This window comes from Xyrauchen texanus, chromosome 17 (genome assembly GCF_025860055.1).
Source record: "Xyrauchen texanus isolate HMW12.3.18 chromosome 17, RBS_HiC_50CHRs, whole genome shotgun sequence".
Taxonomy (NCBI): domain Eukaryota; kingdom Metazoa; phylum Chordata; class Actinopteri; order Cypriniformes; family Catostomidae; genus Xyrauchen; species Xyrauchen texanus.
This window is the reverse complement of record NC_068292.1, coordinates 20,236,715-20,253,785: the sequence shown is the minus strand read 5'-3', so window position 1 is coordinate 20,253,785 and position 17,071 is coordinate 20,236,715. Positions and strand designations below refer to the sequence as shown.

The following is a 17,071-nucleotide window of genomic DNA, read 5'->3' as shown; positions in this document are numbered from 1 at the left end:
CTGAAATGTAACATACAGAGGTTTATAAACTTTTTGGAAGCTTTTATATGTTTATTTATTGATTACCCATGTTTTTTTCTTTACAGTTAAATCAATCATGGAATTAAAAACATTTTATATTTTTTCAAAAAAATAAAATAAAATACACACACACACACACACACACACACACATACACATATATATATATATATATATATATATATATATATATATATATATATATATATATATATATATATATATATATATATATATATACACATACACACACACACTGCTGTTCAAAAGTTTGGGGTTACTTGACTGAAATGATTCTCATAAACTTTGATCTGAAGGCATGAATGCAATGTTTCAAATTAGTTTTTTAGACAAAAATATAATTGTGTCAGCATATCATATTTGATTTCATTACAAAGGTAAAAGAGTATTTAAAAAACAAATGGACGACTTTAACCGAATAATAAAGAAAAGCAGACAATAAGTGCTGGCATAAATGGGAACTCCATCAAAACTGTTTAAAAAGCATACCAGGGTGACACCTCAAGAAGTTGGTTTAGAAAATGCCAAGAGTAAATTTCTACAAATTCCAGGCAAAGGGTGACTACTCTGAAGATGCTAAAATATAACATTTGACTGTTAGAATATACACTGGCGGTCAAAAGTTTGGAATAGTGTGCAGATTTTGCTGTTTTTTATGGAAATTGGTATTTTACTTCACCAAAGTGTCATTGAACTGATCACAAAGTATAGACAGGACATTACCGATGTAAAAAAAAACACCATCACTATTTAAAAAAAGTCATTTGTGATAAAAATCTAACACCTTATCCTTGAGTAATCATGCTAAATTGCTCATTTGGTACTACAAAATCACTTGCCATTAAATCAAACACAGTTGAAAGCTATCTGGTTCATAAAATGAAGCTTAACATTGTCTTTGTGTTTGATTTTGAGTTGCCACAGTATGAAATAGACTGGCATGTTTTAAGGTCAATATTAGGTCAAAAATGCCAAAAAAAGAAACAACTTTCTATAGAAACTCATCATTCCATGATTGTTTTGAGGAATGAAGACTGCACAATGCTTGAAATTGCCAAAAAACTGAAGATTTCATACAAAGGTGTACAATACATTCTTAAAAGACAAAGGTCAACTGACACAAGGACAGAAAGAGATGTGGAAGGCCAGATGTACAACTAAACAAGAGGATAAGTACATCAAGAGGATAAGATTCTCTAGTCTGAAAAATAGACATCTCACATGTCCTCAGCTGACAGCTTCATTGAATTCTACCTGCTCAACACCAGATTCATGTACAACAGTAAAGAGAAGACTCAGGGGTGCAGGCCTTATGGGAAGAATTGCAAAGAAAAAGCCACTTTTGAACAACTAAAAGAAAAGGTTACAGTGTGCAAAGTGTGCCATTGGACAACAGATAATTGGAAAAGAGTGTTATGGATTTTAACCCCATTGAGCTTTTGTGGGATCAGCTAGACTGTAAGGTGTGTGAGAAATGCCTGACAAGACAGTCACATCTATGGCAAGTGCTACAGGAAGTGTGGGGTGAAAGGTCACCTGAGTATCTGGACAAACTGACCACTATAATGCCAAGGATCTGCAAAGTTGTCATTGCAGCACGTGGAGGAATTTTTTATGAAAACTCTTTGAAGTATAATTTTTTTTATTATTATAATAGTAATTTTTCACTTTATTAATGTCCTGACTATACATTGTGATCAGGTGAATGCCACTTTGGTGAATAAAAGTACCCATTTCTTTCTATAAGAACAAAATCTGTACATTATTCCAAACTTTAAAGCTGCCAGACAGTGTGTGTATATATATATATATATATATATACCTGTATATATATATCCGGACCGTAATAAGGAAGATTCCTGAGAATATATATATATATATATATATATATATATATATATATATATATATATATATATATATATATATATATAAAAATTTTAATATTTAAAGATAACTATGTATAATTATTTTCATTATATATTGAATTGTTATATGAGGGCGTTCTCAGCAAATATTTGTATATGCGATTAAATGCCATTAATCATGGTTAATGAATCAGGACATCATATAATTGATTAGATTAAATGTTTTTTAGCAATTGACAGCCCTAATATATATATATATATATATATATATATATATATATATATATATATATATATATATATTTGCAAAATAGGATATTCTATTTCATATAATATTTATGTATCAAACATATTTTTTTTTTCTAAAGTTACAGTTAAATAAACTATTGTTCTGCTTGACTTTTTAAGGGCCGTGTTGTCAAATAGAAGCAGCATTGACAAGATGGTGATAATGAGGGGAAATGTCCCACTAGGCCTGAGGAAAATTGAGCCTATGTCAACATATTGCATTGTTATGGCTTTTACATTTTAAGAAAATTTTAAATGTGTACTTATCCTCAAGTAAAGTTTTCAAATGACAAAGAGCCAAAATGATGCTACTTCAAAGGGAGTATCTGTTATGTTTACCTTGTCTTGTTTCACTGTTGCCCTGGATCCATGTGTGTGAACGATAGACCACACACATGGATCCAGCAGCTATTCGGGCCAAATGTCGGCTGCTCAACCTGCAGCAAGAAGACCACCCATTTGTAGACCACGCTTTCTACTTTCTCCTCCTGGCGAACGCTACTGACTTCCCGGACTCTGCATTGATGGTTTTTTTCAAGAACAGCTTGAACCCCTCGCTGAGGGAGCAGGTGCCACAGGCAGCGCCCGGCTGCACTTTCCGCGACTACCTGGAAATGACCCTACTATAGCGTGCAGCTCACCGCTCCCTGACACACCAGACCCTCCTGTCAGCGAACAACCCCCCACGCCAATGGCTTCCCTTGAACCCGCACGGCCAACTTCGTCCGCCCGGAGGAGGAGGAGGAGGAGGAGGAGGAGGGGAGACAGGCGTCCGCCTCCCGGCCCTCGTCAGCCACGGTCAGCGAGCCAGAGCCCTCGTCAGCCACGGTCAGCGAGCCAGAGCCACGGTCAGCGAGCCAGCGCCTGTAGCCTCGACCGTCCCCGAGCCAGGACCTGTAGCCTTGACCGTCCCCGAGCCAGCGCCTGTAGCCATGACCGTCCAAGGGCCAGCGCCAGTAGCCAGGACCGTCCAAGAGCCAGCACCCCCCGAGCCTCTCGAGCCTTCCAGGGCTCCGTCTCAAGCCTCTCGAGCCTTCCAGGGCTCCGCCTTCCGAGCTTTCCAGGGCTCCGCCTTCCGAGCTTTCCAGGGCTCCGCCTTCCGAGCTTTCCAGAGCTCCGCCTTCCGAGCTTCCTGAGCTTTCCAGAGTCCCGCCTTCCGAGCTTCCCAGGGCTCCGCCTCTCAGGCCTCTCGAGCCTTCCAGGGCTCCGCCTCTCAGGCCTCTCGAGCCTTCCAGGGCTCCGCCTCTCAAGCCTCTCGAGCCTTCCAGGGCTCCACCTCTCAAGTCTCTTGTGCCTTCCAGGGCTCCGCCCCTCGGGCCTCCTGAGCCTTCTACGGCTCTGCTCCCAGAGCCTTCTACGGCTCTGCTCCATAGTCTTTCTGTTAGCTTTCATGTTCACGTTCATTGTTTGCACCTGCCCTCGTTAATTTGCCATTTTGCTTCTGTTTATCACCTTGTTATCTTGTTTGAGTTCTGTTTGTTCATTGGCCCCTTTTTCCTACGTTAATGTATTTATACCCTGGTTTTTGGTTCAGTCCTTGTCTATCGTTGTATGTTGTTAGCCTGGTATGTGTCCTCCTGCCCGAGTGTTCTAGTTTGTTTTGTTTCCCCATTGTGGGCTTTCCTTTGTGTTTTGCCTGTCTACTAGTCAATAAAGATAACTGCGTTTGGATCCTCAGCCTTCGTCTGCCTTCGCTGCCTCATTCGTTACAGAACGATAGACCACACACATGGATCCAGCAGCTATTCGGGCCAAATGTCGGCTGCTCAACCTGCAGCAAGAAGACCACCCATTTGTAGACCACGCTTTCTATTTTCTCCTCCTGGCGAACGCTACTGACTTCCCGGACTCTGCATTGATGGTTTTTTTCAAGAACAGCTTGAACCCCTCGCTGAGGGAGCGGGTGCCACAGGCAGCGCCCGGCTGCACTTTCCGCGACTACCTGGAAATGACCCTACTAGCGTGCAGCTCACCGCTCCCTGACACACCAGCCCCTCCTGTCAGCGAACAACCCCCCACGCCAATGGCTTCCCTTGAACCCGCACGGCCAACTTCGTCCGTCCGGAGGAGGAGGAGGAGGAGGAGGAGACGACGAAGACACTCTCGGCTCCGCCTCCAGAGCCTTCCAGGGCTCTGCCTCCCGAGCCCCCCTCGGCTCCGCCTCCCGAGCCTTCCAGGTCTCCTATGGCGCCCCCTTCCTCGGCTCCATCTCCTAGGCCTTCCTCGGCTCCGTCTCCTGAGCCTTCCTCAGCTCCGTCTCCTGAGCCCCCCACGGTCCTGCCTACGCCTCCTTCGGCCGCCTCCGAAGTCCTCCTTGGCTCCTCCCAAGTCTTCTACTGCTCCGCCTCCGAAGTCCTCCTTGGCTCCGCCTCACGCGGCTCCGCCGGCCCCTATCCTGCGGCCACCACCCAGGACCCCCAAGCCTACTCTCATCCCGCGGTCAACTCCCAGGCCTCCTGAACCTGTCCCTGCCCTGTGGCCAGCTCCCAGGCCTCCTGAACCTATCCTTGCCCTGTGGCCAGCTCCCAGGCCTCCTGAACCTATCCTTGCCCTGTGGCCAGCTCCCAGGCCTCCTGAACCTATCCTTGCCCTGTGGCCAGCTCCCAGGCCACCTGAGCCCGTCCTTGCCCTGAGGTCAGCTCCTAGGCCACCGAAACCGGCCTCTGTCCTGTGGCCTCCTCCTAGGCCCCCTGAGCCGGCCCTTGCCTTATGGCCAGCCCCCGGCCCCCTAAACCTGTCCCTTTGTGCCCCATAGACTGCTTGCCTGTCCTCTCGGCCCCCCTGGACTGCCTGTCTGCCCCTCTTTGCCCCCCTGGACTGCCTGTCTGCCACTCGTTGCCCCTTTGGACTTGTACCCCCCCCCGGTCTGCCTGTCTGCCCCTTGTGCCCTCATTTTGTTTTTTGTGGGTTTTCTGTCCTTCGTTTTTTGTTCCTTAGGATCGTCTGGAATCCGATCCTTTGAGGGGGGGCTCTGTTATGTTTACCTTGTCTTGTTTCACTGTTGCCCTTTTGTTTGCCATTTTTGTCACTTTTGCATTCCTTAGTTTTCACTTTTGTCCCTTGTGTAACTCCATAGTCTCTCTGTTAGCTTTCGTGTTCACGTTCATTGGTTGCACCTGCCCTCGTTAATTTGCCATTTTGCTTCTGTTTATCACCTTGTTATCTTGTTTGAGTTCTGTTTGTTCATTGGCCCCTTTTTCCTATGTTCATGTATTTATACCCTGGTTTTTGATTCAGTCCTTGTCTATCATTGTATGTTGTTAGCCTGGTATGTGTCCTCCTGCCCGAGTGTTCTAGTTTGTTTTGTTTCCCCATTGTGGGCTTTCCTTTGTGTTTTGCCTGTCTACTAGTCAAAGATAATTGTGTTTGGATCCTCAACCATCGTCTGCCTTCACTGCCTCATTCGTTACAGTATCAGAGCCGAAGGCAATTCCATAAGTGTAAAAAAAAAATAAAAAATCAAAAGATAAGCTAACAAGATTTATTGACATGATACATCTCTCTCCCTCTCTTCATATTATTGTTTTTCAGATGTGGATTGTTATTGTTACACAACCAGTGCCATTAAAAAGCTGTGAAAGAACTGAAAGAATAAAAAGGCATAACGTTTGATTAACATTTCTTCTATGATGACAATTAACAAGTAGTATTATTTATGTTCTTGGTCAACACTTTATAAGGATGGGATGCACCTCTTTATTAGCTTTTTAAAATGTCTACAATTTCCAAAGATGCACAACAACCTGAATTAAACAGCAGTTTTAATGGTGTTTTAGTTGTCACATGTTTTATTCAGAATGATATGAATGATACCAGTAACTCAGGACTGATCTGTGATCTGAATGCAATGAAATAGTTGTCTGCATTGTTTTTGCCCTTTATCACTAAAATGATATAGTTAAAACTGATTAGTTTAGACATGCCTTTTAATTATTTTAATATGTTACCTGGGAGGTTAATTTTAATTTATTTAAGTTTTTTGTATAAAAAACAGTCAAATATTTGTTAAACATGATCATTTTCCATCCTCATTCTTGCCCTCTGTCAGAATCGCTCAGTTTAGGTGTGGTTTCTACTTTAAGACTTGGCATTAAACACCCACTGTTATGATTGTCTCTCTGCTCTTGGCTGACCTGTCCTCTCCTTGCCGTCTCACTGCTCACCGCTAGTGGGAGGGGCTACTGAAAAGTAGGCATTGACGCTTTGTTATGGAGGCGGTCAGATGCAAATTGCTACCACAGTGTGACATCACAATGTGGAGGAAGTAAAGAATTGGATGATTTAGCAGCTTAGTTTCAACAAATGCTCTTTTTGCAATGAGAATTAAGTTTTGAGTTCTGAGTTCACTTTCAGTATGTATTTATATAACAATGCCCTCTTCTATGTCAAAAGATCAAGAAAATGTTTATTCCTCATGTCAAGACCCCTTTAAATGACATGCGTTGTCATTATTACAGATTTAATTAAACCTGCTGTCAGTGAATCAGACTGACAAATTCGTTTTTGAAATTTTGACATTGTCAGTGAACCCACAAAATTCCCCCAGACATTAATTTTGTTTTGTAGTACCACTAAACCACCACAAGAGAGCACTCGAATCCATAAGCTACGATTTCAAAGGCAGGCTTTAGATTTCTTTAACATAACATAAAAAATGTATTTCTCAGAGTAGGTAATACTTTCCGAATAATAATTATAAGTAATAATCTTTCAATCATTTCCTAAATGTGATTTCTTACCTATAAAACATAAACCATTTTTTTTTTTTTAGGATAAAATGGTATCCACATGGTTTACGCCGTCATATTACAGCATCTTTCGTTAGTGGACAGAGATCAAAACGCTAAACAATGGGTGAAAAACAAAACAAAAAAAGAGCCTTTAGAACGCACTCGAGATGTCACATGACTCTGGATGACTTCACGGGGCGTTACCGCAACGCAACAATAACAAGGCAACTTCCGCCCGATCCTCACACACAAGATACCGATAGCATTTTTATTTCAGAGAGCATTTGTTTAGTAATTAACTGGTTATTACATTTTTGCGAACAATAAATGGAACAATACACATTAGTTTGACGGTACGTCTCAGTACCCTTTATTTTCCTACTGTGGATAACTGTAAACTGAGAGAGTCATTGCACTGCGGATACTGTCTCCCATAAGGTATGATGTATTCAGTCATGTGTTTGTATGTGCTGTCAGCTCACATACAATGGCAATGTAAACGTATGAGTAAATAATGCGTTTAGAAATAAGAATTTGGTCGTAGTTAAACCTTATTCGATGGACTGTGTGCTTCATAAATGTACTTGTGATTAATGCAGGGTGAGGATGAGCGACGGCGAGGTGTTTCATGAGAAACAGAGACTGGAGCTTTGCGCCATTCATGCCTTGAACAACGTGCTTCAAGAGAGAGTGTTCACCAAGGAGACAGCAGATGACATCTGCAAGCGGTGAGCAGTGTGCGGCATATGTCACTGTGTTCAGCGCTGCACTCTTCCTTGTACACTGCCTGGCAAAAAAAAAAAGAAAAAGGGTTTTAAATTAGCAGATAATTAGGAACCTATGATAGGATCATTATTGCAGTGATTAATATGTTTCAGCTGGCAACAATTATTTTAACCCTAACTGATGCAGTGTGTAGCTTCTCATTTCTTAAACAACCATGTCAGAAGATGTATCCTGTGGTTGTGGAAATTATGTTACTGTGTTTCAGAAGGGGGAAATTATTGGCCTGCATCATGCAAAGAAAACAACTTTTTTTAAGGAGATAAATCACTGGAATTGGGTTAAGAACTGTCCAACACATAATAAAACTTATAAGGATAGTGGTCTGGGGTGGAAAGAGAACTGAAAAATCAAGTAGAAGTCCTGTTACTTCCCAAAAAATGTAGTGTAAGTAGAGTAAAAGTAGCTGTCCTAAAAACTACTCAAGTAAGAGTAAAAGAGAAGCTCATTTAAAAGTACTCATGAGATGTGAATATTGAGTACTGAGTTGCAAAACCTATGACCCATTATAATGAACACTGTATGCCTTTTAAAATACATCACTTATCTATGATAAACATTACATTAATCTGATTCCAAAAAATTAATAGGGAGACATGATAACAGAAATGAAAAGATTAAATAGTTATTTTCAATACACTGATCACCATTTTAAATCATAATGTATAACAACTATTTTATGTGTAGGGTCTACATTTCCCTTAATGCAGACAGATTGTTTTTGTTGTGTGTAAAACATGTTCAAACAAGACAAGAAATGTAAAAAAAATGCTAAATAAGCAGGATCACTTGGCATGTCATGTCCTGCAGAATAGAGGAGGAAGAGCAGGCATGGGAGAAGTTGTTTGGTACAGGGGCAACATCACGCTTAAAAAGGAACAGTTCTTGGCACCCCTTCACTTACATTGAATGGACCTACAGAGCTGAAATATTCTTCTAAAAATCTTAATTTGTGTTCTGAAGAAAGGAAGTAATACACATCTGGGATGGCATGAGGGTGAGGAAATGATAGGATAATTTTCATTTTTGTGTGAAGTCTGTGAATTATTTCTTTAAGTATCAAATGGGGGCCACATTGTCCTCCATTTGAGATACAATGTTCAACATTGATTTAGTTCTTGTATCTTTAAAGCCCAGAAACAGTTGTTCACATTCTAATGCATGATGCACAGTTTTCTGAAGTTTGTGACAGGTGGAATATTCTGCTGAAGTATTATCTACAAATGTTGATACTTTTCTATATTTATAAAGGCTAAGCATAATTATAAATTATTTTATCATCTCTACTGTCATGGTAATTTATTATACCAATTAACACACTCTCTACATCTGGGGTCGGTATTATTAAAAAACAAAAAATATAAAAAAAAATATTATCATTAATAATATTAATACATTATAATACATTAATACTTTTAAAGAAGTTATTCGGCCAAAAGTAGTGAGCAATTTTCTTGTTTCCTTGATATTATTGTTTGATTAATAGCCTTTGTATGACATTGACAGTGCTGAATTCGGTGACATGTACACTTCAAGTCTGACATTTTGATGCAAATACGCATTTTGTCCCACTGTTTAAATTCACTTTAGGCATAAACGACTGCGTTTAAATTAATATTTTATCAAGACGGGCATTGGTGGAATTATAGAGTGTATTTGATCATTAGCGCTCAAACATTAGCCGCCTGTTAATCAAATAACACGCAGCTACAGACATCAAGAAATAAAAAGAAACAAAAAATCTTTTATATTTCATCTAGATCAACCAACCAGTGGTTGTCTTGGTATCATGATTGATGTAATGAACACCCCTGTTATAGATGTAGAATATAGGCTAAATATAGAAAACTACTCAAAAGTTTGATAATTTTATTGCCCAGCCCTATTGATAACATTGCATTAATCTCTCACAGCAGACCAATAATCTCAGTGATAGATAGTTAATTTACAGGCTATATTATAGACACACAGAATCTAGTAAGCAGAAAGATGAAATTTATCTCGATATGTTTCTTCAAATTAGAGGCAGGATTAATGCTGATATCTGGCTTGAGCAAGTTAAACTCACATGACACAGTCAAGAAATTGGCCTTTTTCACTGCGAAAAGCCCTTTCAGGTGCTGCCGAGATGTTCAGCTGTAAACTGTGCTGTGAGGCATCCACCACAGTTGGCGCTAAATCTGCAGCTGCTATTCAAGTTTTTTACGAGTGATTTCATTTGATGGGAGTCACGAGACTCTCTCTAGCCAATCATATTGATAGATAAAAATAAAATTAGGACAGGGAAGTAGCGAACACAGACGGTGGGAAAATAACACAGTTACAGCACTTAAAATATACTGAAGTAAAAGTATACATTAGTATATACATTTTTAAACAACTTTACAGCAACGTGAGTATTTGTAATTTGTTACTTTACACCCCTGAGAGTAGTGATCCGTCATCTTCACAGAAGAAATGTGGTCAGAAAAAAATCCAAAATGATCGTTATCGGAGATCACTAAAACGCTTGGTGAAGTCACATTGTAAAAAAAATTGACAACAGAACTCATGGCTATGTTTAACAGTGAATGTAAGAGCATTTCCACACACACAATGCAACGATAATTTACTGGTTTGGGACTAACAGCTGTTAGTGAGGCTAATCAGAAAAAACTACTTCAATTTTAAAGGGAGCATAAAGATTGGACTGTAGATCAATGGAAAATGATCATGTGGTCTGATGAGTCCAGATTTACCCTATTTCAGGGTACGAAGGGAAGCGCATGAAGTGATGCACCCGTCATGCATAGTGCCAATGTACAAGTCTCTGGAGGCAGTGTTATGATCTGGGGTTGCTTCAGTTGGTCATGTCTAAATAAAATGAAGTCAGCTGACAACCTGAATGTACCGAATGACCAGATTATCCCATCAATGGATTTTTTCTTCCCTGACAGCACGGGCAGATTCCAGGATGAAAATGCCAAGATTAATTGGGCTCAAATTGTGAAAGAGTGGTTCAGAGAGCATGAGGAAACATCCACCACAGAGTCCTAACTTTCACCCCATTTAAAGTCTTTGGGTTGTGCTGGAGAAGACTTTATGGAGTGGTTCGACTCTCCCGTCATCATTACAAGGTCTTGGCCAAAAATGAATGCAAGTCTGGACAGAAATACATGTTGTGACATTGCATAAGGTTGTCAAAACAATGCATTGACGAAAGTGTGCCGTAATCAAAGCTAAAGGCGATCCAATTAAATATTAGAGTATGCAACTCTTTTTTTGGCCAGGCAGTGTACATCTAGGTCACATACATTCAGGGGTGGTTCTAGACCATTGTGACTGGGGGTTCAGGGTGGAGCCTGGTGTCCTTGTAGGGGGGCAACATAAATGTCCCCTGTACACATATAAAACATAATTTTCTGTTTTAATATTTATGGACATGACATTTTTTTAAGACAAGCAAAGATTCACCAAATTGTAGTGAAAATTTTAATTTTAAAATATATAAACAAACAGGCTCATGAAAAATGCCATGCTGTTCTTTAGAATGACTAATGCATTAAAATACATGGTTAAAATGAATGATAGGCTACATCAAGATTTTAGGTTAGAATTTAATCAGTAGGCTATAATCAGCATATACAGGTCTTCTAAATGGTCGCCGTTTCCTTTAAGATTCTTCTAAGAATTTTTAAGCACATTTTTAAATGCACTAGTTCGTTTTAAATGACCCAGTGTAACAAGTGTATTTTTAAATGCATGTATTTATCTTCAGTTACTATTAATTTAAAAAGGTTGCATGCATCGTTAGTGACCAAAAGATTTTATATCATTATTATGTCTATCAGTGTCTATGAGCAATCCTTATTGAGCAAGAGTGTGCACCTCTTATTAGAGAATGCGGTTGCTAATATAAAGCTCAATTCTCCATTACTGAGCACACATGTGCCTTTCCCTTGAGACTGGTGTGCCACGCATTAGATATTTGATAAATGGTGTTTATAAAGAGGATGTTGTGTTTGTTATCTTTCCTATAAACTATTTAGTGCTTCTCTTGCACTTCGTTTGCAAGAGAAGCTGAAGGATTAACTCTGCAGCTTTGTTCTCTCTCCCAGTTAGTTGTATGTTTGCTTTTTGTTTTTGCATCTGTACCCAACAGTTCAAATATTAATCTGTATATATTATTAAATTGAAGTGAACTGATGTGGTGAGGTTAGTGTATAATACATTTATTTGGGCTTTAGTGGGGTAGTTTAGAAGGGTTCAAATTAGTTTTTTCATCTATTCATAATACATTTGCCATTGCAGGTGCAGTGTGGCCCTGTATAATGCTAGCTGCTGTTTCTTCATACCCGTTTCTTTAAATTTGTTCCTGCATGCTGTTTCTTCGGTCGCTTCATTGTTTGATTTGCCGAACTTGTTGCATTACATTTATATTGTTTCTGCATTGTTCAGTGCAAAAAACTAAATTAAAGACAGTGGAAAAAATGATTCATTATAATACCATATGTGTGTACTGCATGTTGTTCCAGAAATGAAAACCCGACAGATGCATATACAAAAATATTTTATTATGAATGCTTGCCAAATAAGAGCCATCAACGAGTTGGGCTCAGGTGCATTCAATAAGGCAGAAAATCAGATCCAGTGTTTCCTGATAATAATGTGGGAAATTGCACTATAAAAGAAACTTAACTTGCACTTACATTTACACCAGCTGGTATAATCCACATTAAGTAGAACTGAAACTGGAGCTGGCATGTCCAAAGATGCAAAACTAATGCTGAACTTCTAGCTTATCTAGAAGTTGTTGGCTCTTTATTCGTTTGACATTTGGTTTCTCCTACCCACGCTCTCTTGAGCTGACAATTTTACAATTATATCATTAGCACAATTAGGTTAAAGAATATATTACTATATCATACAGGCATAAAGCATTGAAATGAAACGGTCAACCCTTGTTGTAGCTGGAGAATTATGCCTAAAAATGCTCCAATGGGCTTTCAGTGCACGTAAGGGCTCCAGAACCTCCCCTGCATACTTCAGTATCTCTCTTCAGTCTTGTCTTATACAGTAATCATAATAATGCGTCTTACACATGATTTTGGGTTGACAGAATTTGGATTGCCAAACTACAGTAGTTATTCCAAACAAAAGCAATAACTTATGAGCATGAAAGAACATCTAAAGGTCAACTTGGGTATAATGTGATGGATGTAATTTTGTGTGTTTTGTTTTTGCAGGCTTGCCCCACAATGTGTGATGAATCCACACCGCTCAGTGTTAGGCACTGGAAACTATGACGTGAACGTGATTATGGCAGCTTTGCAGTGTCGGGGACTTGCTGCTGTTTGGTGGGACAAACGCAGGTTAGTGTGACGGTAACACACAATTCTCTCAAACTGTGAATAACTGTTACCATTCAAGGATTATTTTGCATAAAAAGGTTTAGGACATCAAATTGTTTACCGATATAGCTGATGAAATTAATAACAACAATTCTATAAATATATGTAGAGGATCAATGGAAAGGAGGAGGCGAGAACCGGCTTGACGAGATAAATAATATTTTAATGAGAAACTTAAAACAAGGACACCAACACACATGACGGACATGTCCGTAAACTATCTCTCTCTCCCTCACGATCCTCTGCAGTCGACCTTTATCCCTCTCGGAAGGCTTGATTAGCCTAATACGGGACTGGATCAGAATTTACAGAATTTAGGTTAGACTTACCTGTACAGATCGTACGCTGCAAACACAGCTTCGTCATGGGCACTTCCAAGAGTGGAAACACAAATATCACGTATCATGTACCTCTCATCGACAAGACATGCCTGGACGGATGACCACCCTTTGCTTTTATGTAATCGTGGTAACCATCCTTCGGCAGAAGAATTTGGATGTGTGTGCCATCCAGCACAAAATACATTTTTGGCACAAGGTGTGCCAAGGAATTATGTTAGGCAATTTCATTGGCCTCCACTACATTTGGCAGCCTGTTATAAAGACCTATCAGTTTTTCTTTAAAAGCTAAGCACACAGCATATACTGTATACATTGATGGACGGTCGTTTTACACTGCATATACACATCGATGGACAGTCATTTTACTAACCCTGATAGCATCCTCCACTACTCTGTACTCAGCGCAGGTTGCCAGCTTGAACAGGGCAATGGTGATCCGCGATGGGCGCAACTTCAGGACCAGTGAATTGGCTCAGCATCTCAAACATCGGCCGTGACATTCTAAAATGTTGCAGCCAGAGACTTTCTGTAGTGTCTCTCCACCACAACCTCGCAGAACACCCTACTGTGTGATCTCTTCCAGACCCATGGGTTTCATTGCATAAGGGCAATCACTTGCAGTCATATCATTTTGATGTCCGCTTCTGATATTTCCTACTATTGCAATTCTTTTTTAAATTAAAATGACAGTAAGCTGGCCAATTTCAATTAATTGTCTCAATACTCTTTCCATTAAAATAAAATTGGGGGGCAAAATTTGGGGAAATCTGGGAAGCGAAAGGTACACAATTTGCGATATACACCAAATTCTGTATGGAAACAGCTCAAGGGCAGATTTATTTTGCGATAAACCAGAAACGTATGTGACAGTGTGTTTTTTTTAAGGATGACATCATCTTGCACACTATTTTATGAGTAAATGGCCAATTGTGATGGGAACGTGCAAAAGACAGCAAATTTCAGAATTTGTTTTTACACATCTTCACTTTATCGATAAACAATGCGAAAATGAATGGGAAATTGGCTAATGACATATATGTTTGTCACTTTAGAAGTCATGTATCTACATGTGTTTCATGATAATTATAAAAGGATGGTTAACCTTTTCATTTTCTGTCCTTTAGGTCAGTACAAAATTTGTGCCTGGACAAGATTCAAGGCTTCATTCTGAATGTCCCATCAAGAGTGTCACTGGGAATTGTTTCTCTCCCACTGAGACGCAGACACTGGCTGGCGGTACGAGAGGTGAATGGACAGTATTATAACCTAGACTCCAAATTAAAGGGGCCTGCCTGTATTGGAGGAGAAACAGAACTCAGGTGAGATACCATAGATGAAGATTTTTAACAGTCTGCCATTAACATCTGTCTCAGTTGATCACAGCTGTATCTGTATCTAGTTTAACTGCTTATGTATAGTAATTGTATATAGTTGTCTAAGAGGTCTTCAGCATATCATAGAAGGCTACATCCACAATGTGCAATAAGACAATGAAATGTGTGTTGCAGCAGTTTCTTTCAGGATCAAAGCACATGCTTTTTGGAGCAATAGGAAGTGATGTTATTCTTAAAATTAACTGTGAAAAACAATTTTGTTTCATGAAAAATTGGAACGAAATGAACTGGTTATTAACCAGTTGCCAGCATTTAAAAATAATGCTTTCACTTGAGTACATTTGAAAGGGACTTTCACTATATGTTTTCAGTTTCACTCACTCAAACCACATTCGGAGGTTAATCAAAATATATCCAGTATATACATACATGTATGCATATATGCATAATGGAATATCTTTAGTATACCTCAATTCAACATGTAGTGACACAGATCATGTGAAACAACAAAGTTCAGTTTATACACTTGAATGAACATGACCAATTAACATCGAGCATTCCACTCGAAACAAAATTTTTTCGGTGAGATTTACATTTACATTTACATTTATGCATTTGGCAGACGCTTTTATCCAAAGCGACTTACAGAGCCCATATTACAGGGACAATCCCCACGGGCAACCTGGAGTTAAGTGCCTTGCTCAAGGACGCAATGGTGGTGGCTGTGGGGATCAAACCAGCATCCTTCTGATTACAAGATTATCAGTTATTGTGCTTAGACCACTACACCACCACCTCTCCAATTTAGGTATATTTTGGAGTAAAAGCGTGTCGACTTTTGAGTGATTTCTTTTTGTGCTTTATCAACAGTAACACAGTGACATATTAAGTGCTGTATGCTCTTGTTCATACTAAATTACCTTTGTTCTGCATCCTATAATTGTGCCTGGGTAATATTGCTCAGATTACCAATGACAGTTTGTTGTTGATTCTTCATTCTTCTTCTTCTTCTTCTAGGTCATTTCTCATTGAACAGCTTTCTCAAGATGTTGCGGAGATGCTCCTTGTCGTCGAAAAGAAAGTAGAAGATGATGGGACATGGCTGAAGCCAGACGACCCAAGGAAATGATTTCTTGGAACTGCCCATTTTCTCTCTCTCTCTCTCTCTCTCTCACTGTAGAGCCAAATAATTTTGAAATGGAAACATTTGGAGCACAGAAAGGCATAATATATGAGCTGTGGAGAGCAGCACTACAGGAAGATTGCAGATAGCGTGCTCCCATTTATTCACAGACACTCACACACAGGAAAGGAAAGTCTGAGAGAATGATCTAGTATTTAATTAAAGGGACATCTTGTCTAATGTGAAGGTACTGATTATTTGAACTCACACTGGCTGTGTGGTTGTTGGAAGACATTACTATAGCTGTTCCAGCTGCATCATTCTCTCTCTACTTTTCCTGTCTTTTTTGCTCTCTCTCCTCTCAGGAACTATGATCTCTCACTTTATCTATGCACTCCACTGCTGAAGTAGATCAAAAATATGTGTCTTTGTTACAACTACGCACAGAAATGGTACTCTAGTTACTCAAAGTTTGTATCATTCATTGCCTCTTAGACAGTCAGTTTACATACTACTATGCATATACAAAAGTAATAAGAGTCTTTATCTCTCTTATGCCCATGTTCTCTGATTTTTCAAACTGCCTCATTCACATCAACTCTGTGAAAACCGCCAAATGGAGGGGAAAAGAATACATTTGATTTGTGTTATTTATTAGAATTTTTGCTTCCCCTTTGAATGTTTTTGCATATGTAGTGCTTGTGGTAGTATTGTAAATGGAAGAGCTATATGAAACTAAAAGTCTAAAGGTCTTTTGTTTGTCTTCATTTGTGTCACTATGTCTAGTCATCTGCACAGTTTTTTCTCATCTGAGCAGGTGTTTCCATCTAATAGAGCACAAAAGGCTGGTTCCTAAGGAAAAATGATCATTAATTCTCTCCATAGGCGAAGCGATTTTTAATGATAACCTATAAAACTGCAAAGACAGAACTACCGTGAGCACTGATGTTGCTAATCAATGGTAAATGCTTCTGTTGAAGTCATCAGTCAATGTTATTTTAACTTTAAAGTTTTATGTTTAATAGCGGAATTCTTTGTGAAGAACTACACTATCCATGATCCGGCAGAGAAAGGCCAACATTGTGCGCCAAAACAAAAGCTGCAGCGATCGCCCTGTCACGTGACGCATTGTGAATGATGCAATCGAATCCCTACAACTGCTTAAACTGCTT

At 39.5% G+C, this 17,071-nt stretch overlaps 1 protein-coding gene across 4 annotated transcripts; it reads left to right on the top strand.

Moving 5' to 3' along the window:
* Nucleotides 1–7,143: 7,143 nt before the first annotated feature.
* josd2 (Josephin domain containing 2) lies at nt 7,144–16,645 on the top strand. 4 transcript variants are annotated; one of them, XM_052147127.1, is made up of 5 exons: nt 7,144–7,366; nt 7,528–7,656; nt 12,937–13,062; nt 14,666–14,761; nt 15,794–16,645. In XM_052147127.1, exons 2-5 carry the CDS (start codon nt 7,535–7,537, stop codon nt 15,903–15,905), a joined length of 456 nt encoding a protein of 151 aa, XP_052003087.1. In that variant the 5' UTR covers nt 7,144–7,366; nt 7,528–7,534; the 3' UTR covers nt 15,906–16,645. The 4 variants fall into 4 exon arrangements, with proteins under 4 accessions (XP_052003087.1, XP_052003083.1, XP_052003084.1 ...); XM_052147123.1 differs by having other exon boundaries at nt 14,567–14,761; XM_052147124.1 differs by lacking the exons at nt 7,144–7,366; nt 7,528–7,656 and adding exons at nt 8,531–8,708; nt 10,648–10,827 and having other exon boundaries at nt 14,567–14,761.
* Nucleotides 16,646–17,071: the final 426 nt, after the last annotated feature.